This window comes from Pan troglodytes, chromosome 15, assembly GCF_028858775.2.
Source record: "Pan troglodytes isolate AG18354 chromosome 15, NHGRI_mPanTro3-v2.0_pri, whole genome shotgun sequence".
Classification (NCBI taxonomy): Eukaryota; Metazoa; Chordata; class Mammalia; order Primates; family Hominidae; genus Pan; species Pan troglodytes.
In genome coordinates, this window is record NC_072413.2 from 102806701 (window position 1) to 102834235 (window position 27535).

At 64.3% G+C, this 27535-nt stretch overlaps 1 protein-coding gene across 3 annotated transcripts; it reads right to left on the reverse strand.

Annotated features, from left to right (window-relative positions):
* Positions 1-27160, reverse strand: AKT1 (AKT serine/threonine kinase 1). Of its 3 annotated transcripts, none has more exons than XM_024348960.3 (14): positions 26899-27160; positions 24012-24136; positions 11488-11616; positions 7802-7913; positions 6818-6965; positions 6242-6373; positions 6104-6169; positions 4573-4641; positions 4116-4241; positions 3914-4042; positions 3530-3744; positions 3017-3104; positions 1397-1499; positions 1-1072 (listed from the first exon to the last, which is right to left on the reverse strand). In XM_024348960.3, exons 2-14 carry the CDS (start codon positions 24055-24057, stop codon positions 993-995), a joined length of 1443 nt encoding a protein of 480 aa, XP_024204728.2. In that variant the 5' UTR covers positions 24058-24136; positions 26899-27160; the 3' UTR covers positions 1-992. The 3 variants fall into 3 exon arrangements, with proteins under 3 accessions (XP_024204728.2, XP_054522308.1, XP_063649220.1); XM_054666333.2 differs by lacking the exon at positions 26899-27160 and adding an exon at positions 24541-25015; XM_063793150.1 differs by lacking the exons at positions 11488-11616; positions 24012-24136; positions 26899-27160 and adding exons at positions 8621-8722; positions 8806-9869 and having other exon boundaries at positions 7802-8384.
* Positions 27161-27535: the final 375 nt, after the last annotated feature.

The following is a 27535-nucleotide window of genomic DNA, read 5'->3' on the forward strand; positions in this document are numbered from 1 at the left end:
TTGAAAAGCAACTTTTATTGAAGAATTTGGAGGGAAGGTTTCATATTATAATAGTAAAAATACTAAAGTTGAATGTTGTAAAAAAACGCCGTGGTGCAGCGGCAGCGGCAGCGGCAGCGTCTGGCCAGGAGGTGTGGAGGGGCCCAGGGATGGCCACCCCCACAGGGAGTCAGGGAGGGCCTGGGGCGACAGCGGAAAGGTTAAGCGTCGAAAAGGTCAAGTGCTACCGTGGAGAGATCATCTGAGGGGGAGGCTCCCGGTGGGACAGTCACCAAGAACTGTGACACAGAAGGGGAAGGGGGAGGGCTTTCCTGTCACAAAGATTAAAAACCCCCAAAATGCATTTGAACAACATAATACACAATAACAAATTTAAACCTTGCTCCTCTGTCCCACTGGGTAAACCCTGGCCCATCCCCCATCCCTGGTCCCATCCCAGGGGCCCAGCCTCCGATGACGTCCTCAGAGACACGGCCTTAGTGCTGGGGGGCTGCTGTGTGCCTGCCACCCCCAGGAGAGGGTGCCGGCCAGCATGCCATAGTGAGGTTGCATCTGGTGCCACCAGGTTGAACTGAGGCCCAGGGCCCCAGAGAGATGACAGATAGCTGGTGACAGACAGCCCAGGGCGGCTGGCTGACAGAGTGAGGGGACACATGGGCAGGACCTGCCCGGCCCCCCAATGCCACATCGCGCATAGCTGCAGAAGTCCTTAACATTTCCCTACGTGAATCGGATTGTTCTGAGGGCTGAGGCCACACCCGGAGAACAAACTGGATGAAATAAATTAAAACCCGCAGGATAGTTTTCTTCCCTACCCCGCTGCGGGGGAGGGTGCTGCCCACAGCACAAAAACGTCTTTCCATCTGGGCTCGAGAGGACAGCGTGGCTTCTCTCAAATGCACCCGAGAAATAAAAACCATTAAATACAGATCATGGCACGAGGCCGCCTCTCCATCCCTCCAAGCTTTCGTCCAGCGCAGTCCACCGCCGCCTCAGGCCGTGCCGCTGGCCGAGTAGGAGAACTGGGGGAAGTGGGGCCTGCGCTCGCTGTCCACACACTCCATGCTGTCATCTGTGGGTGTAGACAGCTCAGACCCGGGTGCCCCACCTCCCTGCCACCTCCACCCACCCACAGCTCCAGTAGGAAGCCAACCTCTTAAAGCGCGGCCAGCACGCTGCCATACTGCCAGGAAACTGAGACAGGGCCCCACAGATTGACACAGGGACCTGGGCCCTCAGAGCACTGCCTCCCACCCTGATCATTGGCACTCTCCAAAAGGAACCTTTTTAAATATTTAGATTTTAAAACATCTGAAGCCAAAAAAGCTGAACACTGCAGGCCTCTCTGAGTGTGGAGAGAAAAGGGAGTGGGCGGGGGCAGGCAGTGGCCCCTCACCTTGGTCAGGTGGTGTGATGGTGATCATCTGGGCCGTGAACTCCTCATCAAAATACCTGGTGTCAGTCTCCGATGTGACCTGGGGCTTGAAGGGTGGGCTGAGCTGCAGAGGTGGGCAGACGGGACAGTCATGAGCTTCGCTCCCCACTCCCAGCACACCCTCAAGTGTGCTCAAGACCCTCAAAGCACCTGGATCTCCAAGGGGTCTCCAGGCAGGACTGACGTCAGAGAGCAGCAAGCCACCAGCCCCCCACAGAGGCAGCTCTGGGAGGGAGGGACATGAGGGGTGCAGGAGCACGGAGACAACCCTCAACAGCTGAGACGCAAAGCTGCCCTCACAGCAGCCCCAGGAGGCGACAGGAGGTAGTGCAGCCCAGCTCTGAGAGACCCTCCCTGCTACCAGGAGGTGATGACTTTATTTTTCCTTTTTCTTTCTTGTTTTCTTATTTTTCTTATTGGTCTTCTTGTAAATTGGGAAAGAGGGAGACTGTGGAACAAGGTGCACAGGATGAGCCCACCCTGCCTCCATGGCTCAGGGACTACAGGACCACAGCCTGCTGGCATCTGGCTGCAGACAGGACTCTCAATGACCCAGGATCAAGGGTGACTATAAGGTGATGTGCACACGTGAGGAGCTGCCAGAGAGCCCCTCAGGTCCCACAGTCAAGGACCCCCTCAAGCACTGCCCCACCCCAGAGTCTGGCCTGGGCACCAGCATTGTCCATTGTCAATTAGCAGGGTCTCTGGTCAAGGCTGGGCAGAGGTTGAGTGCTGCCCAGGCCCCCCATACCCTTGGAGGGCAGGGCAGGAGGGTGGCAGGCCTCAAGGCAGGAACGGGGACCAGGACCAGGGCACCCTGTGTTAATGGGAGGACAGGTGCCCAGCTGGGTCCCAGGGCTGCCCAGCCCGACCAGCTGCACACGGCCTAGGACAGGCATTCAGGGGAGGGGCAGGCTGGGAACGGGGCAGAAGCACACCTGGTGACAGGGCACCCAGCACCTCAGAGTGCAGGCTTCCGAACCCAGCTGGCAGACCCCATCAGCTGGGGTGATGGCCAGGGCTCCTAGGGTCCCTGAAAGATGAGCACCCAGGATGGCGACTCATGCAGAAAGAGCTGCCTCCCTCCAGGGCGGACTCCCCCATGTGCCAGAAAAGTAGGTGCTGTCCCTGTCCCTGCACAGCCAGAAATAGGGCTGGGCTCTCCTTGCGGCAGAAGGGATTGAGGTCAAACAGGAGGAACTCGTGGAGGCCAAGGGGCAGCACCCCTGGTCCACCACCAGCCAGCCTTCACTGCACAGCGTCAGGGAAGGGAACCCCAAGGCTGGCACTCAGAGTGTGACACACCTCCGAGGGGAGGAGGAAACTCAGAGTGTGACACACCTCCGAGGGGAGGAGGAAATGAGGACCAGGCCAGTTTCCTGGTGGAACCCGGCAGTGCCAGAGCCTCTGAGCACCAGGCGCTGAGGTTGGTGCAGCAAGGCCCTCCTTGTACCAGGACTGCAGCAGGCTCCCGAGGTGAGGGCGAGTGTGTGGGAAATCTGGCGAGCGTGCCACCTGCATGCGTGAGTGTGGATATGTGGGGAGCATGCGTGCGCGTGAATATGCGGGGAGCAGCCGCACCTTCTTCTCGTACACGTGCTGCCACACGATACCGGCAAAGAAGCGATGCTGCATGATCTCCTTGGCGTCCTCGGAGCCCCCGCCAAGCCTGCAGGCAGGAAACAAGGCCACAGTGTCGGTACCGCCACCTGCCCAGGCCCTGGGCTCAGGCCCCTTCCTCCTGTGATATAGGGCCCGCCAGACAGGACGTTCCGGGGCCAGGGAGGGGAGCCGGTGGTGCAGCGTCCCTGAGCAGCTGTGGGTAGCAAAGCACCACAGAGCTCACGGCAGGGCAGGGGCTTCCTGAGTGGGTGGGTGCGGGCTGCAGGGTTGGGGACAGAGGCCCAACTGACCCCGGCCTGCCCGCCACTCTGCCTGGGCCTGAGGCTTTGGAGATCAGCCCTGGCCAAGGACATCAAGCTCTGGCTATCAGTGTAGTCTGGGAGGTGCCAGGACCGCCTGGCGCAGGGGCAGGTGCAGCCTGGGGATGAGGGGATGGAGGTGTAGCCTGCAGCCGGGATGGGCGGCCCTCACCTCTGCTTGGGGTCCTTCTTGAGCAGCCCCGAAAGCAAGGACTTGGCCTCGGGACCAAGCGTGCGCGGGAAGCGGATCTCCTCCATGAGGATGAGCTCAAAAAGCTTCTCATGGTCCTGGTTGTAGAAGGGCAGGCGGCCGCACATCATCTCGTACATGACCACGCCCAGCCCCCACCAGTCCACTGCACGGCCGTAGTCATTGTCCTCCAGCACCTGCACGGGTGGCAGATGGGCAGGACTCGGCATCAAGGGGTGTCCGGGACACTGCCGGGGGAGGTGTGACGTGCTTGGGGCACAGAGGGGGCACAGAGAGGACACAGCATTGCGTGTGCTCAGGACGCGGGGACGCAGCAACGCGTATGCACGCAGGTGGGGCGCACACCTCGGGGGCCAGGTACTCGGGTGTGCCACAAAAGGTCTTCATGGTGGCACCGTCCTTGATCCCCTCCTTGCACAGCCCGAAGTCTGTGATCTTAATGTGCCCGTCCTTGTCCAGCATGAGGTTCTCCAGCTAGGGGAAAGGTGCCTCAGGTCAGTGCCGCCAGGCCCCCAGGGCCCTGCCCCCTGCCTGCCCGCCAGCGCACCTTGAGGTCCCGGTACACCACGTTCTTCTCCGAGTGCAGGTAGTCCAGGGCTGACACGATCTCAGCGCCATAGAAGCGGGCCCGGTCCTCGGAGAACACACGCTCCCGGGACAGGTGGAAGAACAGCTGCGGGAGGCGCAACCTGAGGCACAGCCGTGGCTCGGGCCTCTGCCCCCATGGCCTGCAGGGCTGGGGTTTCTCAGACCGGGTCTCGGCATTGCACAGGGAAGGGACCAGCCACCAGAGGGCACGGGGGCCTGGAAAGTCTCAGAAGCCCTAACTCAGCAGGAACAAGTCACCCCACAGCAGGCAGCTGCCTGGGCAGGCATCACACCACCCACCCAGCAGGGAGCACCGTCTGGTGCCATGGAGAGTAGCCGAGGCTCCGGGAAGGACCAGCCCCACCATGGGCGGCCCACAGGCCGCGAAGTCCATCCCCCGCAGCCCCAGCCCCTACCTCGCCCCCGTTGGCGTACTCCATGACGAAGCAGAGGCGGTCGTGGGTCTGGAAAGAGTACTTCAGGGCCTGCAAGGAAGCGGAGCTGGAACTGCGGCCCCACAGGCAGGACGGCAGCCCCGCACCACGCTGCCCGACACCACGCTGCTTGATACCACGTCGCCTGATACCACACCGCCCGTAGCCCCACACCACACTGCCCGACACCACGCTGCCTGATACCACGCCGCCTGATACCACACTGCCTCACACCACACATCCCCACATCACACACCCCATCACACTGCCCCACACCACACACCCCCACATCACACTGCCTCACACCACACACCCCCACATCACACACCCCATCACACACCTCCACACCACACACCCCCACACCACACACCCCATCACACTGCCCCACACCACACACCCCCACACCACACACCCCATCACACTGCCTCACCACGCACCCCCACACCACACACCCCCACATCACACACCTCCACACCACACACCCCCACACCACACACCCCATCACACTGCCCCACACCACACACCCCCACATCACACACCCCCACACCACACACCTCCACACCACACACCCCCACATCACACTGCCTCACACCACACACCCCCACATCACACACCCCCACACCACACACCCCATCACACACCCCCACACCACACACCCCCACACCACACACCCCCACATCACACACCCCCACACCACACACCCCCACACCACACACCCCATCACACTGCCCCACACCACACACTCCCACATCACACTGCCCCACACCACACACCCCCACATCACACTGCCCCCATGCCACGCTGCCCCACGCCACACTGCCCCACACCACACTGCCTCATGCCACGCCACCATCAGGCTGGGCCCCGGAAGCCCCTGAGGTGCCAAGGAGTGTTTGAAAGGTGAGCAAGGTGGCCTGGGCTGAGGTCCTCCAGGGTGAGTTGGGACCTCAGCAGGTGACAGTGCTCCCAGCACCAGGGCCTTGGCAAAGGGAGGACACACCCTCCCAGGCGAGACCCACCCTCCCGCCTTCCACCACAGGCGACCGTGCTTTTAAAGCAAAGGCCCCATCTGCAGGAGAATCGTCCCCAAACACAGTGACCTGGAACTAACCAAGTGGCTGGAGCCTGGCCCCCTTCACAGTAAATACCTCCTGGGCCAAGTCCCCAGAACAGGTTCTGCAGGACAGAGCCCGGGCCTCAACAAAAGCCTGGCAGGCAGGGCTGCAGGGCATGGGGAGCTGGGGCCTCCTGGAGCCTCGGCAGAGTGCAAGGAAGACCAGGGCCACCTGCCGCACCCACCTGCCCGCACACGGGAGCAGCGAGCACAGCCCCTAGCCCACACTGGGCACCTCCACAGCCTGACCCTCCAGGGCAGGCCTGTCTCACCAGCGGCGGAGTCCGCGGTGTGTAAAGCCCTCACGTGCCCAAGAAGACAGGACATCGTCCCCTAGAGACAGCCCCAGGAGTCGCTACCTGGCCCCAGCCCTTCAGCCCCATCTGGGCTCCCACTCACTGTGAGGAAGGGGTGCCTGGAGTTCTGCAGGACGCGGTTCTCGGTGAGTGTGTGGGCCACCTCGTCCTGTAAAGCAGGGCTGGGTGAGCTGCCGCCCCGCACCCTCATCTCCACCCTGCCCCACTGCCCCGGCCCCACCTTGGCCACGATGACTTCCTTCTTGAGGATCTTCATGGCGTAGTAGCGGCCTGTGGCCTTCTCCTTCACCAGGATCACCTTGCCAAAAGTGCCCTTGCCCAGCAGCTTCAGGTACTCAAACTCGTTCATGGTCTATGGGCAGGCACCAGGGTCAGCACGCGGCGCTGCCAACAGTGCCCAGCTGGTCGGCACGCGTGGGGTGGCATGAGGGGCCCCAGAGTCGGAGGCAGAGCCAGGAGAGGCGCCCACTTCACACCTGGTGGCCTACTGGGCTCAGCGGGGAGTCCAGGCTTACAGAGAACACATGGCTGCGGCCCCAGCTCAGAGCATGGGGTTCAGGGAAGGGTGGGGTAACACTGCCCAAGCCTGGCAGGGCTCAGCAACCCCAGTTTTCCTCTGACATGGGGAAGAGGACCCACCTGGGAGGCAGCTGCGCCCTACATGGAAAACCGGCCTAGGTGGAGATGCCGTGGAGTGCTGAGTGTCTCCTGGGCCGAGCTGGGACCCCATGACCCACCCAGCCCTCCACAGTCCAAGGCAGCCCCAGGCACAGGCAGAAGTGGGGACAGGCCTCACCACGCGGTGCTTGGGCTTGGCCAGGGACACCTCCATCTCTTCAGCCCCTGAGTTGTCACTGGGTGAGCCCGACCGGAAGTCCATCTCCTCCTCCTCCTGCTTCTTGAGGCCGTCGGCCACAGTCTGGATGGCGGTTGTCCACTCCTCCCTGCAGGAGGTCAGGTGAGGCTGCAGGCCTGCACCAGATCGGGAGCTCCACCCCACGTCTTTCACCCACCCACCAGCCTCACAAGCGTGGTCCCACAGCTGTCGGGGTCCCCAGAGACGGCCCTGAGGAGGCCACCACTTGACCTGGTCTGGCCACATACACTCAGGGTCACGAAGCCCTCTTGGACGTGGGGGACACCCAGGCTTAGCCCCCCAGCAGGACTCTGTCCCCACAACCGGACTCCAACCCCCAGCAGGACTCAGGCCCACAGCAGGACTCAGGCCCACAGCAGGACTCCGCCCCCCAAGCAGGACTGGCCCTCTCCACTGGGTTTTTCTTTTTTTGAGACGGAGTCTTGCTCTATTGCCCTGGCTGGAGTGCAGTGGTAAAATCTCGGCTCCTGCAGCCTCTGCCTCTCGGGTTCAAGCGATTCTTGTGCCTCAGCCTCCCAAGTAGCTGGGATTACAGGTGTGCACCACCACACCCAGCTGTTTTATATTTTTAGTAGAGATGGGGGTTTCACCATGTTGGCAGGCTAGTCTCAAAACTCCTGGTCTCAAGTGATCTGCGCACCTCGGCCTCCCAAAGTGCCGAGATTATAGACGTGAGCCACTGCACCCGGTCCCTAGCCAGTTTTTATCTCCAGCCTCAGTTTCCCCACCCAAACCCCATAGGCAGGACTGGGCCAGTTTCCAAACTGGGCTCCGAGGAGGGCCTGGGAGCACTGGGGAGTGAGGATGGCTACAGGCAGAGGTGCCAGCACCCCGCCATCCCCGTGTCCCTCCTAAGCCCTGGGGCTGCCCAAGCGCCTGGCCTGGCCGCCACAGCCCACGTACCGCTCCTCAGGAGTCTCCACATGGAAGGTGCGTTCGATGACAGTGGTCCACTGCAGGCAGCGGATGATGAAGGTGTTGGGCCGAGGCCGCTCTGTCTTCATCAGCTGGCACTCTGCGGGCAGGCAGAGCCTCTGTCTGCGTGCATCCCCCTGCCCCTCCCAGGGCCCTCACCACAGCCCCCGCCGCACCAGCCAGCTCCCCTTGCATACCACCCACCAGGTCCTGGGAAGCCCCATCTCTTCCTCTCTCCAAGCCTCAGTTTCTCGCCTCACAGAGTGGGGCTAGGACCCCTGTTCCAGCTCAGACACTCTACTCCAGGCTGAGGCAGCCACACAGGGCATCTGGCCCGGTGTCAGGTCAAAACCCCACCATCGTCCACTCCTACAGTCCTTCCTTCAGTCTCTGAGCCCTGCCGTGCGCCAGGCCTCAGAGGATGAGGGGTATGGAGATCCCACAGAACGGCTGGCATGAGGGGGGCACCCCAGAAACCTGCTTGTCCCACCTAGTGTAGAAATGTCCTGCTTTTTTCCCAACCTCACCCTGAGTACCTGGGAAATACAGCCACCTGGAGCACAGCCCACACCTGGGGCACAGCCACACCTGGAGTACACCCACACCTGGGGCACAGGCACACCTGGGGCACAGCCACACCTGGGGCACACATACATCTGGGGCACACATACATCTGGGGCACACATACATCTGGGGCACACACACATCTGGGGCACACACACTGGAGGCAAAGCCACACCTGGGGCACACGCACACCTGAGGCACATGCATACCTGGGGCACACGCACACCTGGGGCACACCCACACCTGGGGCACACCCACACCTGGGGCACAGCCACACCTGGAGTACACCCACACCTGGGGCACAGCCACACCTGGGGCACAGCCACACCTGGGGCACACATACATCTGGGGCACACACACTGGAGGCAAAGCCACACCTGGGGCACACACACACCTGAGGCACACGCACACCTGGGACACAGCCACACCTGGGGCACACATACATCTGGGGCACACACACTGGAGGCAAAGCCACACCTGGGGCACACGCACACCTGGGGCACACGCACACCTGAGACACAGCCACACTGGAATACACAGACATCTAGAACACATCTAGACACCTAGCCACATCTGGGGCACACGAACACCTGGGGCACAGCCACACCTGGGGCACAAGCACACCTGGGGAACACATACCTGGGGCACAGCCACACCTACAGCACGTACACCCTGAGGGCTGTGGGAACGTGCGGGGCCCTGAGAGGTGTGAGTGAGTGGAGTGTGTAGCCGCTGGGGCTCCGTGGCAGGCTCTGGCCCAGCCTGTGCAAAGCAGGAGGAGGCTGAGGGGCCAGTGGGGGGCCTCTGACATTCCAGCATCGAGGCCCTGGCAACCACAAGGGGGCCTGGCCAGGCAGCAAGGAAGCTGTCTTCCAGGCCTGGGGGCCAGGAGGGGGCTCGGGACCAGCCTGGTGGGGAGGGTGGCCTGTGTCAACACAGGCCAGAAAAGTGGAAACCGGTGTGAAGCCCCGGCACACCCACCTCCCACTCGCTCCTGGATGGTCCGATCTGCCCCAATGTGCAATCCCCAGGGCCAGAGTCTCGAGCCCACTGCCCCGGAACCGTTCCCCAGAGAAAAGCCCCCGGACAGAGGCCCAGCACAGCCCCTGGCCCCTGCCCAGCTCTGCTCCTTGGCCAGGCGCTCCAGGCCACTCACCTATGGCCTAATCTGAAGGCCCCAGCCTTGCCAGCTGCTCAGGCAACACCTCCAGCTGGTACCCACCCGTGTGCCTCTCCAGAGAGCTCCCCACCTCGTTCCTTCCCAATGCCTCGGCCTGGCGAGCACACCCACAGCACCCGCCCCCAGCAAGGCCCTGTCCCAGGTGCCACCAGGCACACTGCTGGTACCCAGCCTCTCCCTGATCCCTGAAGCCCCCAGCCCCAACTGAGGAGACACTGGGGAGGGTGTGGGACAAGTCACAGTGAGTCTCCTGCATGGTTACGAGGCTGTCAGGAGACAGGGGTGTCTGCCTTCCTGGTCTCCCCTCACCCCTGGGGTGCCCTACTCTATCAGGCTGCCCTGCTACTGCTGGCTTGAGGCTGGAAGAGTCAGGGAAGGAGACCTCGGCTTACAGGAACCAGGTCCTGGTAAACCCCACCCCAACCCCAGCCCCTCAGCCTGGGGCTTTGCAGGGCAAGGCCTCTGCCCCTCCCAACTAGAAGCTTCAGGGCACGGTTTGCTGGCCACAGACCACCTAGCAGCCAGGGTGCCAGACTGACCCCACCTCCCCTTATACCTGCAGGCACCAAGGGTGGGAGTCCTTCCCTGTCCAGCCTGGGGACGGATTCCCTGCGTTTAACCTCCTCCTAGACCCTGGACCAGAACCTGGGGGTCCAGCAAGGTCAAGGGAGTCGGAGGACCGCAGGCCTCAAAGAAAGGAGGGCAGAGCTACTTGGAGGGGAGGGGCCGATGCAGCACATGGGGATGGAACCTAAGGCCAGCCCCTGGTGGGCACCTCGCTCTGCACCACAGACCTGCCTGAGACAGATCCCAGAGGCCTGCAGTTACCCAGCCCTGCCACATATAGATGGCCCACAACTGGGCCCTAATTAGCCACTCAGTCACACCTGCATGCCCAACCCGTGTCTCTGGCTGCCACAGGCAGAGCTGGGCTCCAGGACAGGGACACAGAAAATGGGGACCATGCTGGGAGGCCCACATGTCCCCAGCCTCCCACCTAGCAGGGCGCCTGGGTCTCCATGCCAGGGTTCCCGTCTGACATGGGTAGGGTCGCACCTGCCCCCGCTACAGGTAAGGAATAAAGCCACAGCAGGGCGGAGCAGGGAGTGTCACATGTCTCTCATCTCTGTGGGATGCTCCGGCCAAGGTCCCCCGCTGGCCTTTCTGCACCTGCCCCTCCATGGGCAAGGAGGCAGCCTCACAGAGGGGAAGCAAAGGCTCTGCCATGGGGTCTGGAGGCTGAGAGCCTGTGCAGGGAGAAGCACGAGCTCTTCCTCGAGTGATGGAGGCTTCAGAGCTGGAGACCCCCATGGACTCTTGCCCCCTCACCCAAGGGGTTTCCCAAGGAGAGGCCCTGATGGGCTCTATCTACCCCCCTTGGAGGAGGGGCCCCCGGGGCAGCTGTCCACCCTGAGACTGGGCTCTGCTGCCACTTGTCCGGACCCTCCAGCTTCCAGAGCATGGGCACCAGGGAACTGCTCCAGGGTCAGCCAGCCTTGGGACTCGGCCCAGAGACCCCCGCCTAGCCAGCCTCAGCCTCGGGACTCAGCCCAGAGACCCCCGCCTAGCCAGCCTCAGGACTCGGCTCGGAGACCCCTGCCCAGCCAACCTCAGGACTCGGCTCGGAGACCCCTGCCCAGCCAGCCTCGGCCTCGGGACTCGGCCCAGAAACCCCTGCCCAGCCAGCCTCGGCCTCGGGACTCGGACCAGAGACCCCTGCCTAGCCAGCCTCAGCTTTGGGACTCAGCCCGGAGACCCCTGCCCAGCCAGCCTCGGGACTCGGCCCAGAGACCCCCACCCAGCCAGTGCTTGTTGCTTGCCAGCCCAGGACATGGAGGCTCCAGGGGACCCCCATCGTGGGGCCTGGTGGGCAAAGAGGGCTCCAGCCAACCCCCAAATCTGAATCCCGAGAGGCCAAGGGGATACTTACGCGCCACAGAGAAGTTGTTGAGGGGGGCCTCACGTTGGTCCACATCCTGCGGCCGCTCCTTGTAGCCAATGAAGGTGCCATCATTCTTGAGGAGGAAGTAGCGTGGCCGCCAGGTCTTGATGTACTCCCCTACGGACGTGCGGGTGGTGAGAGCCACGCACACTCTACCCGTCAGACCCTCGCCAGGCAGCCAGGCAGGAACTGGGTGTGCCAGGACAGATGTGCCCGGGACACCTGAGTCCCAGGGGGCAGGCGCGGTGCGGGAGCTGTTTCTTAGGGCCAGCGACAGAAATGGCCCTGGGTCAACGGGAAGGCAGACTCGCCCCACCACAGTGCCCCTCTCAGAAGAGCCACCCCGAGCTGTGTCTGAAAACGGGCTGGGCCAGCTGGACGCAGGGGATGGAGTACCATGGACAGGAGGCTGGGAAGAGGTCTGGGCCAGTCTGCACAGCCTTCCCGGAGGAGGCAGCCCTAAACCAGCCAGTCCCCAGCAGGCACCAGCAGCAGCTCGGGCTCCAGCTATGGCCACAGGGGCTGCAGGGCTGACAGCATTCCCCAATCAACCAGGGTCGGCCAGGTGGCGACAGCAGGTGACAGTGGCTTGTGTGGGCTGCCCAGCATGGCCGCCCCCCCCCCCCCGCCCCGCCGCCACCCACCAGGAGGATGGAGCATGGCGTCCACAGTTAGAGGTCAGCACCACTCAGACTGAGGGCCGGGCTCGCGGGACAGGACTGCCCACTGCCGTGGGATCGCACTCCCTGTCTAGGGGCCTGGAGCACCGTCTTGGGGACTGCCGATGAAGCCAGACACGGAGGTGGCCCAGCCAGCTGGGCAGGGGCCCCAGGGCACAGAGGGTGTCAAGTCCCCAGGCTGAGACCCACACTCAGGCCCTGCCGCCGTCGGCCCTGCCGCGTCCCACCCGTGGGTCATTCAGGTACACGGGAACGTTCTCCCTCAAGTTTTGCAGCATCAGCCGTACGCAGGCGTTCACACTTCAGAATCAGAGCAGCTGTCCTCGGTGATAGCCCAGCAAGTACCATTTTTCATACTGACACTCGGAAAAAAATGTTCCACTTACATTTTGCCAAGCAAGGAGTTTGAACAACAGGGAACTTACTAATTAGGCAACTGCTTCATCTGAGGGGCCACTGGGCAGGGGTTGGGGAGGGGGTCACTGGGCAGGGGTTAGGGAGGGGGCCAGGGTAAGGGGTTGGGGTCCCTGAGCTCTGGGGCCTGGGTTTTCATGCTACACTGAGCCCCAGACAGGGACACCGGGAGGGATGTGGGGGACAAGCAATTGTCCCATCACCAGACCACCCACCACCCAGTCCTGCTGGGTCTTCGTGGTGAGCCCAGACGCGTCCAGCCCTCCCTGGTGCACAGGGAAGTCCCAGCAGGGCAGCAGCCCCAGGGGAGCTCCGAGGACATGGGTCATGGGCATCCCAGCAGGCATTCTACTTTCCAGGGAGCCACGGGGCAGTTCTTTAATAAGAGGTGAGCCACCAAGGCTCGACAAATGGCCACCCCCTGGCCAGGTGACCTCTCCCTCCTACCCCAGCCCCAGCTGCCCGATGCCCTTCCCACCAGCACCACGGGGCGTGGTCTCCACAAGACCAGCCCTCTCTCTGCCCAAGCCAGGGCTGCTGGGGGGATGCTGGTGGAGGGTGGGGACACCCCACCCAGCAGGGCCTGAGTGTGGGGAGAGGCTGTTGTCAGGTCTGGGGTGGACCAGGAAGGGGACAGCCACAGCCCACTCATAGCTGCCTGACACCTCTGGAGGACGGCCAACACCCAGTTGCAGGGAGGATGATCCAGGGCCCAGAATCTGCCCCTGTGCCCAAGAGCACTCATCAGGGGACCCCACCCACTCCGCAAGCCCTCCATGCCCCTGCCAGTGGGCTGCCGAGCAGGCGTGGTCCTGCCACCCTTGGGCGCCGGCTCCTGTCCCTGACCTGGGATCTCGCACACCCCCGAGTGTGCACACACACGCACATACGTGCCACGCAGCTCCACCCCGCCTCCCACGTCCCCTCCCCCAGCCACAGGGCCCCTGCAGGTGCAGCAGGCAGACAGGGGCTCTCAGTGAGAGCAGAGCAGGCTCAGGGGGCTGCATGCAGCCCACCCCACCCGTCCCCCATCCTGGGCCACCCCGCCGCTCACGCCCACCCGCCTGCGTGCCAGTCTGGAGCTGTCGGCCCCTGATGGAGTGCCTCCCATCCTGCCAGCTGCCACTCCCCGGGACGCTAACTGAGCGGGAAGACTGATGAGCGACCAGGCCCGGCACCCCTGAAACCCATCTTATCCACCAACTGCTGCCAGCCCCCACCGTGCCCAGCATGGCCCCGTGCTGCCCCCGAGCACGCAGCTCCCGTGCCCAACCCCAGCCTTGCCCCTGACCCTGCTGCCACAAGCCCAGCCCCAGGTTCTGTGAGCTGCATCTGGGGGGTTCTGGGAGCTGGATCTGGGGGTGCGGGAGGGGCAGGCCCAGGGGTGGCGCTTACCAGGCGTGGGGGGTGGGAGAGGACAGGTGCCCAGCCCCGAGCATTCCTGGGGAGTCCTGGGATGGGCAGAGGCCCAAATGGGCCCTGGGCTTTCAGTGCCTTCCTCTCGCCTGGCCCCACAGACCCAGGGAACAGACGGCGATCAGGGCCTACCCCAGGAGACGGGTGTGAGTGAAGGGGCCTCACGTGGCCTTTGTCTTCAGCATCCCAGCCCAGCACACAGACCCCTCCAGGGGAGGAGCAGGATCCCCAGGGACCCGGGGTAAGGGGTCCAGAGACACACAGTTCTCTTTCTTCATCTCTCGCCTAGAGGGTCAGCTAGAGGATCACTTGGGGGGGTGCCAGCTGCAGCCAGGGCCGTGGCGCGCATCTTAATGAGTTCAGCCCAGACAGGATGCTGGGTGGGCGGCCAGCCCCAACAGCAGATGCGGCAGGGCCCCACTACTCCCTGATCCAGGACTGGGGTGACACAGGACGGGGCAGGTGGAGGAGACAGCCACCCGGGGCCCAGCATCACTGTCCTCATGGCCACAGGACGCCTGCAGGCCTGCACCTGCTTACTCCGGGTCCCTCAGGAGGGTGGGAGCACAGACACATCAGCCAGGGCTGCCCTCCCAGACCCCTCACACAGAGACCAACCCACATGGAGTCTTCTCCTTCGCTATCCTGAGGGTCCCCAGGGGAACTGGAACCTGTCATCCAGGACTTACTTGAGTGCCCCACCCTGCTGTGGTCCTCAGATGCCCCCCACTCGAGGCAGGAGTACAGTCCACTTGGAGAGTGGCCTCTCAATCCCTGACGCCCCAGGAAAAGTGCCCTGCATTGCTGGAGGAACTGGAACCAGGCAGTAGGGACCTCGTCCTCCACACCGACCATGGGAAGCACCCGCCACAGAGGGGCCTTCCATCTCCCCACCATCGGCCAGCTGGCATCCCCCCACCCCACCCCAGTCACCCCCCCAACACCACCCCACCCACCTGCCTGCACAGCTGAGGGCACCAAACACAGAGTGGGCACAGACCCCCAGGTTGCCACGCCAGGCCCTCACTCCAGACGGGTACAGGCAGGCAACAAATGGGGAGCCCAGGGCACACCCCACCCCACACACAGCCAGAGTCATCTCCTGCCAGCAGCCACTCCCAAGGGCAGTGGAGACCGCCCAGCATTCAGGCCCAGGGGGCCTCTTCAGTCCCTAACTCTCACACCCCCGTGCTGGGCTCAAGAACCCCCAAGCCCCCACCCGCTGCACATGTTTCAGACCCGGGACCTGGAGCAGGCAGGGTCCCAGTGCAGCCCCGGCCTGGGCCTCAGGGTCTGGCAGGGAAGAGGGCTCGGTGCCCCTTCAGAAATGTCAGCAAGTCCGGATGGGGGACCCCACACCACTGCCAGAAGACTTGAGTGGGGGGCCGAGTGGAGGACGGCACTGGGGACTGGTCCCACCTTCCTGCCCCATGGCTGGTCCCCTGGGCAAGGGGGAAGCAGCAGCTCCGGTCCCACCCTCCTGCCCCATGGCGGGTTCCCTCGGCAGCGGGGAAGCAGCAGCTCCAGTCTCACCCTCCTGCTGGCCCCCTGGGCAGTGGGAGGCAGCAGCTCCGGTCCCACCCTTCAGGGTTCTCTCAAGGCCAGCCCTGGGCCGGGTGGGAGCCACCCTGACCCTTAACCCTGTGACACTGCACCTATCCAAGACCAGGTCCTGTGAAGCCACAAGGGCAGGGGCTCCTGTGCCTGATGAAACCCGTAACCCTCCCCACCAGCCAGCACATCCATGGCCCAGGGCTCCAGGCATGGGAGGTGGCTGCCCTCGGTGGGGGGTAGGCAGTTGGCCAGACTCCTGTGCCCTGCCCGGGGGGACAGCGGAGACCAGGCTCCCTCGACTCCTCCTGCACCTCCTGGGCCCCACACACCCCCAGCCCTGGTCCCTCTGGCATCCCGATGTCCCGGGTGGCCCTCCGGCAGGAGTGACCTTCCATCCCCAACCCCGCTCATCCCCAGGAAGGGGCTGGAGCACCCCCAGGGAAAGAGGGTTCCTTCCCAGAAGTCCTCCTGGACCAAATACCGGGGTTCTGAGAGGAAGCTGCTCCTGCCTGGCCTCCCCCAACCCACCCCACCACCACCACGGGGACCACATGGACAGTCACAGGCAGCCCACCCTCTCCACGCCTCGCACACGTGTCCCAGGCCACACTGTGGGTCAGGCCCCCCAAAGCGGCACCCACTTAGACCTGGGGGCCAGGACCCACGCGCCACGGGCAGGACTGGGTGGGCCCCTGAGGGCCAGCTGGTGGCCCTCCACGTCCCGGGACTGACCACCTCCTGAGCCACCAGGTGTGTCAGCCCCTCTAGGCCACCACGTCCTCAGCTCCCTGAACATTTTCTCAAAGTCCCCAGTTCTCAGGAAACTGCTGGATAAACACTTCGCAGAGACGGTGGTGGCAGCGGCTGGCAGGGTGCCAGGCGGCACCGAGCTGCTTCTCCACAGCAAAGTGAGCCCAGCAGGCCCTGGGAGCGGGCGCCAGCTGACAGCGGCCACCGTGGTCCCCACTGCCGACACATCCATCGCCCCGACAGCTGCCGGGGGCCCATTTACCTTCTCCAGCACATTGAGCAGACGGCTCCACTGACGGCAGCCCATGAGGGGCCCGCAACCCACCCTCCCCGCCTGCCAGGAAACCGCACAGCTCACCGCGAAGGGCCCGGCCTGCCAGGCCTCTGCCCGGGCCCGGGAGTACACACCCCTTTACCAGCAGCCCTCGAACCCTGTAAACAACCAGGCTGGGGTGGGGGCAGGAGAGGGGCCACACAACGGAGGCCAGCTGACCCCACTCAGCTGGAGCCCCCAGGTCTGTGGGTGAAATACATCCACTGCTCCTCCCAGCACAAGCCCTTCTGAGGGGGCACAAGTGGCCAGTCTGCACAAGGAGAGGTGTCTGTTCCCGCCAGGCAGAGGACTGGCGCTCCACCTGCCTGGGCCTCTCCCAGCCCAGGACCCATTCTGCTCTCCCAGAAAGCCCACCAGGCAGGCAGGGCGGGCAGGGCTCATCATGCCCATCAGCTCCCTGGGGAAACGGAGACTTAGGGGAGGTGACCCTCAGAGGCAGATCATGACCAGAGACCCCAGGTCCTGCCGCCAAGGCAGGGGTTGTAACTTGACACGAACTGCAAATTCTTCACCTCCTTCCGCTCCACCACCGAGCAGGCCTCAGCCCGACACAAACATACCAGGAGGAACATGGGTGCGGGCAGGCGGCACCACCATGACCCCGTCCACCTCGCTGAGGCACAGCTAGAGGCGCTGGGGCCCCTCTTCCTGCCACTCCAGGGAAGCACCTGGGTCTCAGCTTTCCATTCTCCTGGGGCTCTACTGGGTGGGGTACTGGGCCTCCCTGGTGCTGCCCCTGACAGACCACCTGGGCCTGGATGTCCTCCCCCACAGGCACTGCCCGTCACCCACCCCTCGGGCAGGCAAAGGCACCCCACCTGCCACACACCCATCCATCGCAGAGCCCAGCACATCCCAAGACCCTGTCCCTGTCCCTGTCCCCCACCTCATTTTTGGTCTGCCCCAAACAAGCCCCACCCATGTCATGGCCCACCCTGCCTACTCAGGACCCCTGCAGATGAGGCTGCAGCCCCTCCCTGGCACCTCCTACTCTGCCCCCGCCCACTCTCCCCATAACTTGCAGCAGGCTTTGCCAAGTGCCCTCCACCCGGTGGGTTCCCAGGGCCCTCACCCTCGCTCCCTGCGTGGGAGGAAGCTGGGCATGGGGACAGCACACAGCGCCTGCTGCGAGGGAGGGCTGGCCACAGTGTCCCACATGTAGACACTGCCCTCGGGAAAGGAAGTGGGCACGGGCACAGGCTCCTTCCGGGGCTCGGCCGGGGGCACGCAGCCATGCCCACAGCCCCTCCCTCCTCCCGTCTCTCTTGGGCAGGGCCCCTGGCAGTTGAAGGGCTCCAGTGCTGGCCTCTCAATCCCTGACACCCCAGGAAAAGTGCCCTGCATTGCTGGGAGAACTGGAACCAGGCAGTAGGGACCTCGTCCTCCACACCGACCATGGGAAGCACCCGCCAGAGAGGGGCCTTCCATCTCCCCACCATCGGCCTGCTCTTGTTTCTGCCCCAACTTAGAGCCACGCCTGGGGCAGGAGGGCCCTCAGAGCACGGCCAGCTGTGGAGGGTGCTCCTTCTGATCCCCTGGCCTGCTGGGACACTGTGGCCCTGACCCCCATGGCCTCACCGCACACCTCACCAAGCCTGTGCGCTCAGCGTCTCCGCGCCCTACACCTAGCTGCTGTGCCCCTGGCCCCAGTCTGTGGGGAGGCCAGCCAGACCCGGGCCAGCCAAAGGGCCTCTCTGCATTCTTCAGGCCCAGGGAGCAGCCACCTCCCCGCCAGGCCTGCCCAGGGGGTGTCTCCACCCCTGAGCTGGACAACCAGCTGAGGGCCTGGGCAGGTGGGCCCGCCAGGTTACAGGGTATGGGTGGGGTCTGCGGTCACCGGGCCCGCCTGGGGGGTGTGTGAGCCCAAACACAGCGCCCCAAGGATCCCACCCCAAAGCCCCCAACATTGGCAGTAGAGTCACCCATGAACTCCCAACCCCCTCAATTCCAACGTTTCTGAAATCCAAACCTGTCATTCCTTAAGGTTCAAGGAAAACACACCTAAAGGCGGCATGGCAGGGAAGGGAACTCCCATTGGAGATGAGGAAGTAAGGGGCCTAGGGTTCGCCCAACAGCCCCATCCTGGCCTGGAGCCCCAGGGCTCTCTGCCAACCTGCCCAGGGCCCCAGCGCTGGGCTGGGGGAACCTTCTCCTGAGGCCATGGGACTAGGCACAGTGGTCCAAGCAGACAGAAGCAGCAGGCATCTGCCCACCCAGGGTGGCCTGGGGAGCAGGCCCAGAGCCACAGCCACCAGTCTCAGCTATGGGAGGGCCCGAGGGCAGGGTGCTGGCCCCAAGCCGGGCCGGGTGTGCCCAGGCAGAGGGGACGCCAGCGGGGGCCGCGCCAGTTCCCTCCGCTCAGCCTCGTGCAGGACTTCTAGGAACCCGGCCTGATGCAACCCAGCCAGGCTTCTCCTGAGAGCGCAAGGTGTGCAGGGGTCTAGGCCCCAGCACAGGAATCATTCCACCCACATTCTGTCCAGTCTCCTGGGCCTCAGTTTCCCTTCCCGGAGTCCAGCCCCCCACAGGGCATCCCTGCCCAGAGAGGGCCAGTGACCAAGAAACACATAGGAAGAAGAGCTGTCCACTCAGGAGCCACCAGGCGTGGGGGCTGAGGTCCAGGGCTGGGGCCAGCAGTGACCCCTCACCCCCACTCAAGGCCACCTCGGCTTCCTCTTTTGTTGTTTTTGAAGTGAGAACTCAACAAGCTCCCAAAACAGGAACCTCCCTGATGCTGGCGGCCTCCACCACAGCCATGCCATGACCTCCACCAGCCTGTGCCTCCTGCCCCTCTCCCGGGTAGGCCCAGGGCTGTTGGGACCCCCACTCTCTGCCCAGCCCTCCCACCAGGAGCCAGCACACTTGCCTCCCCATCTCTGTCCCTGGCCTGCCCACGGGGGCCATTCCAGACCCTCAACGCTCCCCCAGGGGAGGCGGAGCTTGGCACTAACCAGCCCAGGGCCCACGGGGCTCACACTGAAGCCACCCAGACGCAGCCTGGGGTTGACCCTCACCTGACAGCCTGGGAAAAACTGAGGCCCAGGAGGCACAGGCAGCCCTGGCCTGGAGCCCAAAGGTTCCCACAGGCTGAGGGGAGAGTCTGCGGGCTCCCTCCCTCAGGGTCCTGCTGGGCCCCTCATCCTGGCGGGGTAATGAGCAGCCTCCATTTGCACACACACAATTAGCCCTGCGGGGCCCTCCGAGCAGCTGCTCTCCGGAGTGGGCTCGGAGCCCCCCACCTCTTCTCAAGGGCGTTTACTCAGCAAAGCCAAGGCCTCCTCCAGGATGAAGGGGAGTGGCCTGTACCCTCTGAGGTCCCCCACCTCACGCAGGGACCCCAGGACCAGCTGGATGGCTGAGCAGCAGCTGGGGATGCAGTGAGGTTCTATGTCACTCACCAAAGCGAAGTAACACACTGGGGTAGAACCACTCTCTCCCTGCCTCAGTGTCCCCCCGCAGGGACAGCCAGTGCCAGGACTTCAAGGCGGGGAGAGGGGGTGGGAAGGAGGCCCAGCCTGGGCACCTGCTTGGGGTCAGAGACCAGCCTCCATACTCCCCACCGGGACGCCTGGGGCTAACTCAGCAGGAGTGGTGAGGGGGCTGCCCTGAGGCCTGGACTGGGGGGTCTATGCCAGGCATGGGCCCGGGGTAGGGCATGGCAAGGACTCAGATGTCCGGAGACTGGACCCTCCGTGAGCCGCATGGACACATGGTCCCGTGTCACCCGGGCCCGGCCAGGCACCCAGATCCGTGGCTTGGACACGCTGCCCACACACTCAGGAGCGTCTGCCGCGTAACCCACGCGCCACAGGCAGCTTCCCTCGATCCCCGCCCACTCGGCCTTGGCCTGCTGGGTCACAGCCTGCCGAAGGCAGCCAGGCCTGCAGCTCTTCCCCGGCCCCTCTCAGACAGCGACCAGCCTGAGGGAGTCCAGGTGGTGCCCCTGCGGCCGGCACCCACTCCTGGCCTAGGCCCAGCCCTGTCTCGAGAGCCCAGAGCGCCTCATCCTGGGTCCCAGCATCCCGGCCACCCGCCTCGGCCCTCTCCTGACCCACTTGGTCCAGCCATGTGGACGGGGGGACGCTCAGGAAGACAGCCGTGAGTAGACAAAAACAGGCTCCAGGCCGGGGCTGCACCAGGGCAGCTCTCCACGGGGCTAGGCTGCAGCCAGGCTGGTGCACGGCCCCAGGAGTTCTGGGGCAAGCGGGCAAGGTGAGCAAGCTGTTGGGGGAAAGTACCTCAAAAGAGCCACACGGCCTCTGGCCAAAGCCTGGCACGGAGCTATCAAAGGAAGGAAAACTGCAGGCTGGAGGCCGAGTTCAGCCAGACCTGCGCCCTGGCCCAGGGTTGATTTTTTAAAATTGTCAACCTTCAAAAATCAGGAGACTTCACACAACAGAACAAATCTTTGAAAATGCAAACGTCTGAGCAACACTGAGCCCACCAGACCACCAATGGCCAGAGCTGAGCTGGGCTGCTTATCCAGTGAGACAGCCGAAACAGGAGGGGACATCTGGCCCCCCGTCCCTATAGGCCCCACCAGCCTCCTCACTAGCTCCTGCCCTTAACAGCCTAAGCTCACCCTCCAGGAACCATCTCCCTGTTAGAGGCCTCGCCTGGGTCCAGCCACAGGTCCACACAGGCCTGCAGCCGGAACTCCTGTGTCCCCATGCCCGGTCCCTTCTGTCCCTGAAGCTCCTCTGACTCAGAGCACACACATCAGAACAACAGAAAGCAGCCTGGGCCACTTCCCAGAGATGACGCTCACCTCCCAAGGAGCAGGAGAAGGAGCCTGCAGACACTGCCACCCCACCCCTCACACACAGGGCATACCCGTCCCCTCTCATCTCCATGACCACATCACCCCCGAAGGCACCATCACGCCACGTGTGGCCAGCCCAAGTAGCCGTGGTGGGATTGTCAGCTGGGGGTTCAGCTGAGAACCAAAGTGCCCCAGGCCATGGCCGTGGGGAGTCCCGGCAAAGGGGACAGGTGCGGGCCAGCCTCCGAGACAAGCACCCTGACCTGCAGGAGCAAGGTTGGGGGGGAGTGGAACACGGCGTCTGCAAGGGGCTGCGGCCGGGCCTGGAGGACAGTCACTGCGTCCCTCCCTCCCTCCCCACCCCCAGCCAGGCCTGAGCACCGTGAAGCACGGGTGGGGTCAGCCCAGCACAGCCCCGCTAGGGACAGGAAGGCAGCTAGTACCTCTAACCAGTGTTGCGGGTGGGGCTGGCCCTGCCAGGAGGGTGGCACAGCACATCTGCAAGACACACAGGGGACCCCAGGGACGGGAGTGGGGAAATGCGGCAGGCCCCGGAGGACAGGCTTTCCTCCGCAAGCAGCAGCCGGACGTGCGGGTGGACGCCACCTGCTCTTGGCAACAAGAGGGGCTATGCCTGCCAAGGGCATATGTCATATCCACGCCACCTCCCATCCTCAGCGCCCACTACACTGGGGATGGAGGAGGAAGAGCCGGGGGTTGAGGTACAGGACCCTCTCTCCTGGCCTGAGGCTAGGGGCCAGATGACAGAGCCCAGAGGCTGCTGAGGCTGGCCGGACCCCAACTCAGGGCTGCCCACAAGCCATTCTCCACTCCACCAGGTCTCTCTCCCACCACCGCTCCCTGGTGTAGATGGGGAAACTGAGGCCCAAGGAGCTCAATGACCTTGCTCTTGGAAAGGGACATGGTGATAGAGTGGCTAACCAGGGTTCAAACTCAGCTCTCTGGACGCCCCACTGGGCCTGATGTCCTGTCCCTGCCAGGCCCCTCCTGAAGGCATGACATCAGCAGCAACCTGAAAATCACCCTGGCCTCGGGGGAGCACTCCTGCCTAGGCCCAGCTGGCTGATGGGTGCCCCAGTAACTGGGGCCTGGGCCCCTGGGCAGTCAAGGCCCTGGCATCTCCTGGGTCAGCCCGAGATCCAACAGTCTATCAACAAACACACATTTGCCAAGGATAAAGAAGCAGCGGCCCCAGGCAGCAGACTGTATGTGACACAGAGAGGAACAGGGCCAGGGTCGGGGCAGGGGGTCCCTGACACCAAAGAGGGCTGTGAGGTGAGGTGAGGACCTCCAGGCACAGGTGGCAGGACTCCTGGGGAACAAGCAGGGGACAGCACACGGGGAGGGGATGGAGAAGGCAGGATGGGGCAGGAGGCCTTGGGGGGAAGCAGGGCCAGAAGCTCCCCAAGGACCACAGGCGTCTGCAGCCTCCTTGTCTTCATCTCGAGGCCCCGCGTGCCATCACTGGTAGCTGCCCACTCAAACACTCCAAACACACAGCCAGCCACACCCCTGATTCCCCCAGCATCTCATCTCGGTCACTCCTTCACCCCACCCCCAGGCTCCTGTGGCTCCTTAGGCCTGCTCTTCTGTGAGCTCCTATACATCCCACAATGCCCCATCTTGTGACACCTACTTTTGCCACACCTCCCTGTCTGCTCCAGCTGTGTTTGGGGTCTCCCCACTACCAGATGTGAAACCCATCTGCTAGAGGGTGTACGTAAAGCGGGGGGGCTGCTGGCATGAGATCACTAGAACTTAGGAGGGAACAAGTCTGGAAAAAGAAGTCAGGAGAGGGCGGACCGATTCTGCCTGGGGCAGAAGAGAGTGACTTGGCCAGAGGACCTGGACCTGAACAGGAAGCCCACCCGAGCAGGACAGAGGAGCAAAACAGCCACCCAGACTCCACCGCACCCCGCTGAGCAATGGAGGGTGGGTGAGGCAGAAGGGCCTGCACAGGGTTGGAAGGGGTGGGGCTATGTCCCCAGCTCCCATCCCACCCAGCTGCTGGCCAGGCCCCTCGGGCAGCACCTCCTCCATAGGCTGCAAGGCCAAATGAGTGAGGAGGGGGACACAGGGGCTGGGGGACTTGGCTCAGCCAGCTCTGCAGCTCCAAGGCAAACATGCCCTGTGCCCAGGCGGTACGGATTCCCCCCACCCCCAAAGCTCAGGCCTGAAGCAGGCACCAGGCCAAGCCAAGCAGCCCTGCCCTGCCCTCAGGAGCCCTTGGGCAGTGCCCTGGGCCGCCAGCGTGCCAGACCCTGGAACAGCCCAGTGTCCTCGCTGCCTTCCAGGAAAGCCAGGAGAGAGGCTGGCAGCAGCTCCCCCGCCTGCCAGGGCCCACACCAGGAAGCCACTCAGATGGCCGGCCCTGCACAGGGCCTCATCCTCCTGGCCTCCCCGAGGCCGTGCCCTCCATGCCGTGGGAAGACATGGGGCCCAGGACACTCACCCTAGGCCAGCCCAGGAGCCCCAGGGGAGGCAGCCCCTCCCACGCAGCAGGGCACAGGCACTCACAGACCCTGGGGCTACTACCCCCGTCTCTCCCTCCCCAGGCCCAGCCCTGGCAGCGGGTACTAACCTCGTTTGTGCAGCCAGCCCTCCTTCACAATAGCCACGTCGCTCATGGTGCCCGAGGCTCCCGCGACGCTCACGCGCTCCTCTCAGGCTGGCGCTCCCCGAGCCCAGCTGGCCTGGCCACAGCCTCTGGGAGAAGCGAAGGAAGCTGAATGTGAGGCCATGCCCGGCTAAGGGCAGCTCCTCGCCCTGGGTGAGCCAGAGACCCACTGCACGTGCCTGGGGGCTCCACCCGCACCTGCCTTCCCAGGTGGGCTGCCATCCCTCTAAGCTCTCTGACCCCCATCTGCCCGCCTGCCTTCCCTCTCCCCAAAACACTCAGGGCTGCCAAGTGTAAAATCCATGTAATTGAACACAGTTCCCTGGACCTGGGCCTCTCCTTATTCTAGGCTTAGAGCCCCCAGCCCCTGCCACCACCACCCGCAACAGCCAGGCTCTGAGAGCTGCTGCCTTGCTCACCTCCCCATTCCCACCTCCCCCAGCCTTTGGACAAATCACCCCCATCCCCAAAAGGCCTTCCCAGCCTCCCTAACCTGATGCACCAGCTGACAGGCTGCCTCCTCCAGGCAGCCCCTTTGACTTCTTTGACCCAGGCTGGCTCGGCCTTCCCTAAGCCCCTGGTGACAGATGGCCCCGTTTGCTCTCCCTGTCCATGGTGTTCCTACCCATGGATCCTGGGACAGGGCACAGGGCTCCTCCCTGCTCCCCAGACTAGGAAAGCAAAGAAATTCAAACATGAGGAAGACAGGACCAGGATGCAGGCCACTGGCGCAAACGGGAGTCCAGAGCCCTCCAGGGCAAGCCCAAAAACCTCCTGGGAGAAACCCCAGGCCCCTCCTAAACCACAGCGCCCCTGCCGGTCTGAATCTGGTTCATTCATTTGGCCAACATGTACCGGGCGTCTCAGGTTTTGCCAGGCCCAGTGCTGGGCACTGGAGACAAAGAGAGGTTCAGACAAGTCCGTCAGTGAGGAGCACCCAGTCCAGGGTGGTTACAGACCCATAATTACAGCAGTCGGGAGGCAGCAAGTAAGTAGGGGAGCACTGGACAGGCCCCCGCCCTGCAGCGGCCCACCAGCCAACCCTCACCTGAGCACACTTTATCCATTGATCCTGCATGGCTTCCTCATTTCCCCTCTGATGGATGAACTCCTAGGCATCCCTCAAAACCCAGTTCCCACATCACCAACTACAGGCATCCCCAGAAAGAGCACTTCGCATGCTCTTCCTGTGAGCAGTCCTCTGCTACCCTTCCAGATGGGCCTTCCTGAGGGGAGGAGGGTCCTCTCTGGGACCTCCAGGCCAGGCAGAGACCCCTGACGACCTCTGTGGAATGGATCCCAACATGGGTCTTTCCACAGCCAGCTTAGACGCTCTCCCCTCAGGCCACCTTTCTGGCCTCCTGAGGCAAGGGCTGGACACCCACAAAGGGTTGCTTTGCACTGATTGTCTTAAGCTACACTTAGAATGGCAGGAAGGCCCACTGCCTTGTGTCTAATGCCAGGACAGGGAAGACCACACCTTACCCAAAGAGGGAACTGCCCCAAGTACTTAGCAGGATGGAAAGCAGGCCAGACTCGAGGAAGGCACCGCAGGACTCCGAGGGCAGGACTCCGAGCCGCGCACGCCTCAGGCACAGGGGGCTCTGACAACACTGAGTGGGCGTGGCCTGGAGGCAGAGGGCTGGACTCAAAGACCTCTGGATGTCCCCCCACCCCCACACGGGCCTGAGCCCCTCCAAGGCCTGCTGCTGACAGAGTCAGACAGCTGTCCAGAGCCATGTGTAAAAATACATCTGTGCACACACAGGGTGGTGTACGTCTGCACAGAAACGTATACACCAGGCCAGCACAGGGCTGCCCGTGGGGGCGGAAGGACCCCAACTTCCCACAGCCTCTGTACCTGCCGCCTGCCTTTACCATAAGCACATATTCTTGCTACTATTATTAAGTCACAACTTAAAAAAAAATACTCTGTGTTTCGAAAGGGCTCCTCCATCTGCCTCCAGAACCCTGGTGTAGGAGAAGTCTACACAGCTCCCGGGAGAGGCAACCGGACCCCCACCAATGGACTCCGTCCGCCCTTCGCTCGGATGAGGGACTCAAAGCAGTCAAGAAGTGGCCGCCTGGAGCAAGGCCGAGAGACCCAGGAGTGAATGTGGGGCGGCCTCTGGCTGCAGAGCAGGGGCCCAAGCCCACCCGCTGACCAAGGCAGCACTCAGAGGCCGTCCCGACAGGACCAAGCTCGCTAGCGCCCCAGGATACTCAATCTAAGGGGCAAGCCCCAGCTGCCCTCCAAGCCTTGGCCTCTGGGATGGGCGGGCAGGACCTCCAGGGCCCACCCAAGACAGGAAGCAGTTCCGGGGCCCAGGAGGGTCACAGTCCTTTGTGGCTAGCCTGGGTACCCCGCCACCACGTACAACTTTTTGTCCGTGGGAAATGAAGTCTCCTTCCGGGGCCCTCCCACAAACTTGAAGGCCGGCCGCGGCGAGTCTTTCTCCAACCCCGGGGCACCTCCGCCGGCTGCCTCGCTGGCCCAGCGCCCGGGGAGCCCCACGGCCCGCAGGGGCACCCCGAGCCCCGGCTCCAGGCCCGGCGGCGTCCCTTCTCTCGGGTCCCGGCCTCGCCCGGCGGAGCGGCCTCCCCAAGGTCATGAGGGAGGCTGGGGCCGGCAGCCTGCACCCCCGGCACCCGGCGTGGGGCCGCCCTCCCTTGGCCGGGCCCGCGCGCCCCGCGCCCTCCCCGCCCAGGCCCGCTCGGCCACTTCCTGCTCCCGCTCCTCCATTCTGGCGGCGCCGCGGCTCGCGCCCCGGCCCGACCGGCCGCGAACAAAGCGGCCCGGCCCGCGGGGAGGAAATCCAGGCCCGGGCGGCCACGGCGGGCGGGGACTCACCGGGCCGCCGCGTCCGGGCGCGAGCGCGGGCCTAGCCGGGCCGCGGCCTCCGGCGCCCGCCGCTCCGCATCCCCGCGGGCCGGCGCTGGGCGGGGCCGGGCTGGAGGCCGCGGCGGGCGGGGGCGCTGCTCGGGGCCGGGCCTCGCGTGCCGCCGCCGCTCGGTGCCCGGTGCCCAGCGCTCGGTGCTTGGCCGCCTGCTCCCGTCCTTCGGGCCGCGCTGGCTGCGCTGGGCCGCCTGCCGCGCTCGGTCCTGCCGCCGCCGCCGGCCCGCCCTCTCCCCGCCCCGCGCCCGCCCCGCGCCCGCCCCGCGCCCGGAGCCGCCCGCCCACATCCGCCTCCGCCGCCCGGGGCGTCCCCACCGCGCGGCCGGCGGCGAGGGCGGAGCGCGCCCGGGGAGCGCGCGGCCGGGCTGAGGGGCAGCTCCCGGCGACCTGGGGCCTAGGCTGGGCCGCTAACGGAGCCCGGCCACCAGCCAGCCCGTCCCGGGGCCACGCCCTCTCTGGCCTCAGTTTCCCCGTCTGTAAAGTGACCCGGCGCTTCTGGGCTCGCTCTGCCGTGACCCTAGCAGAAGGGGCCCGAGACAGGTCAGGGACGAATCCCGGACTTCTGCCTCCGCGCGCGGGGCGGGGGTGGCTT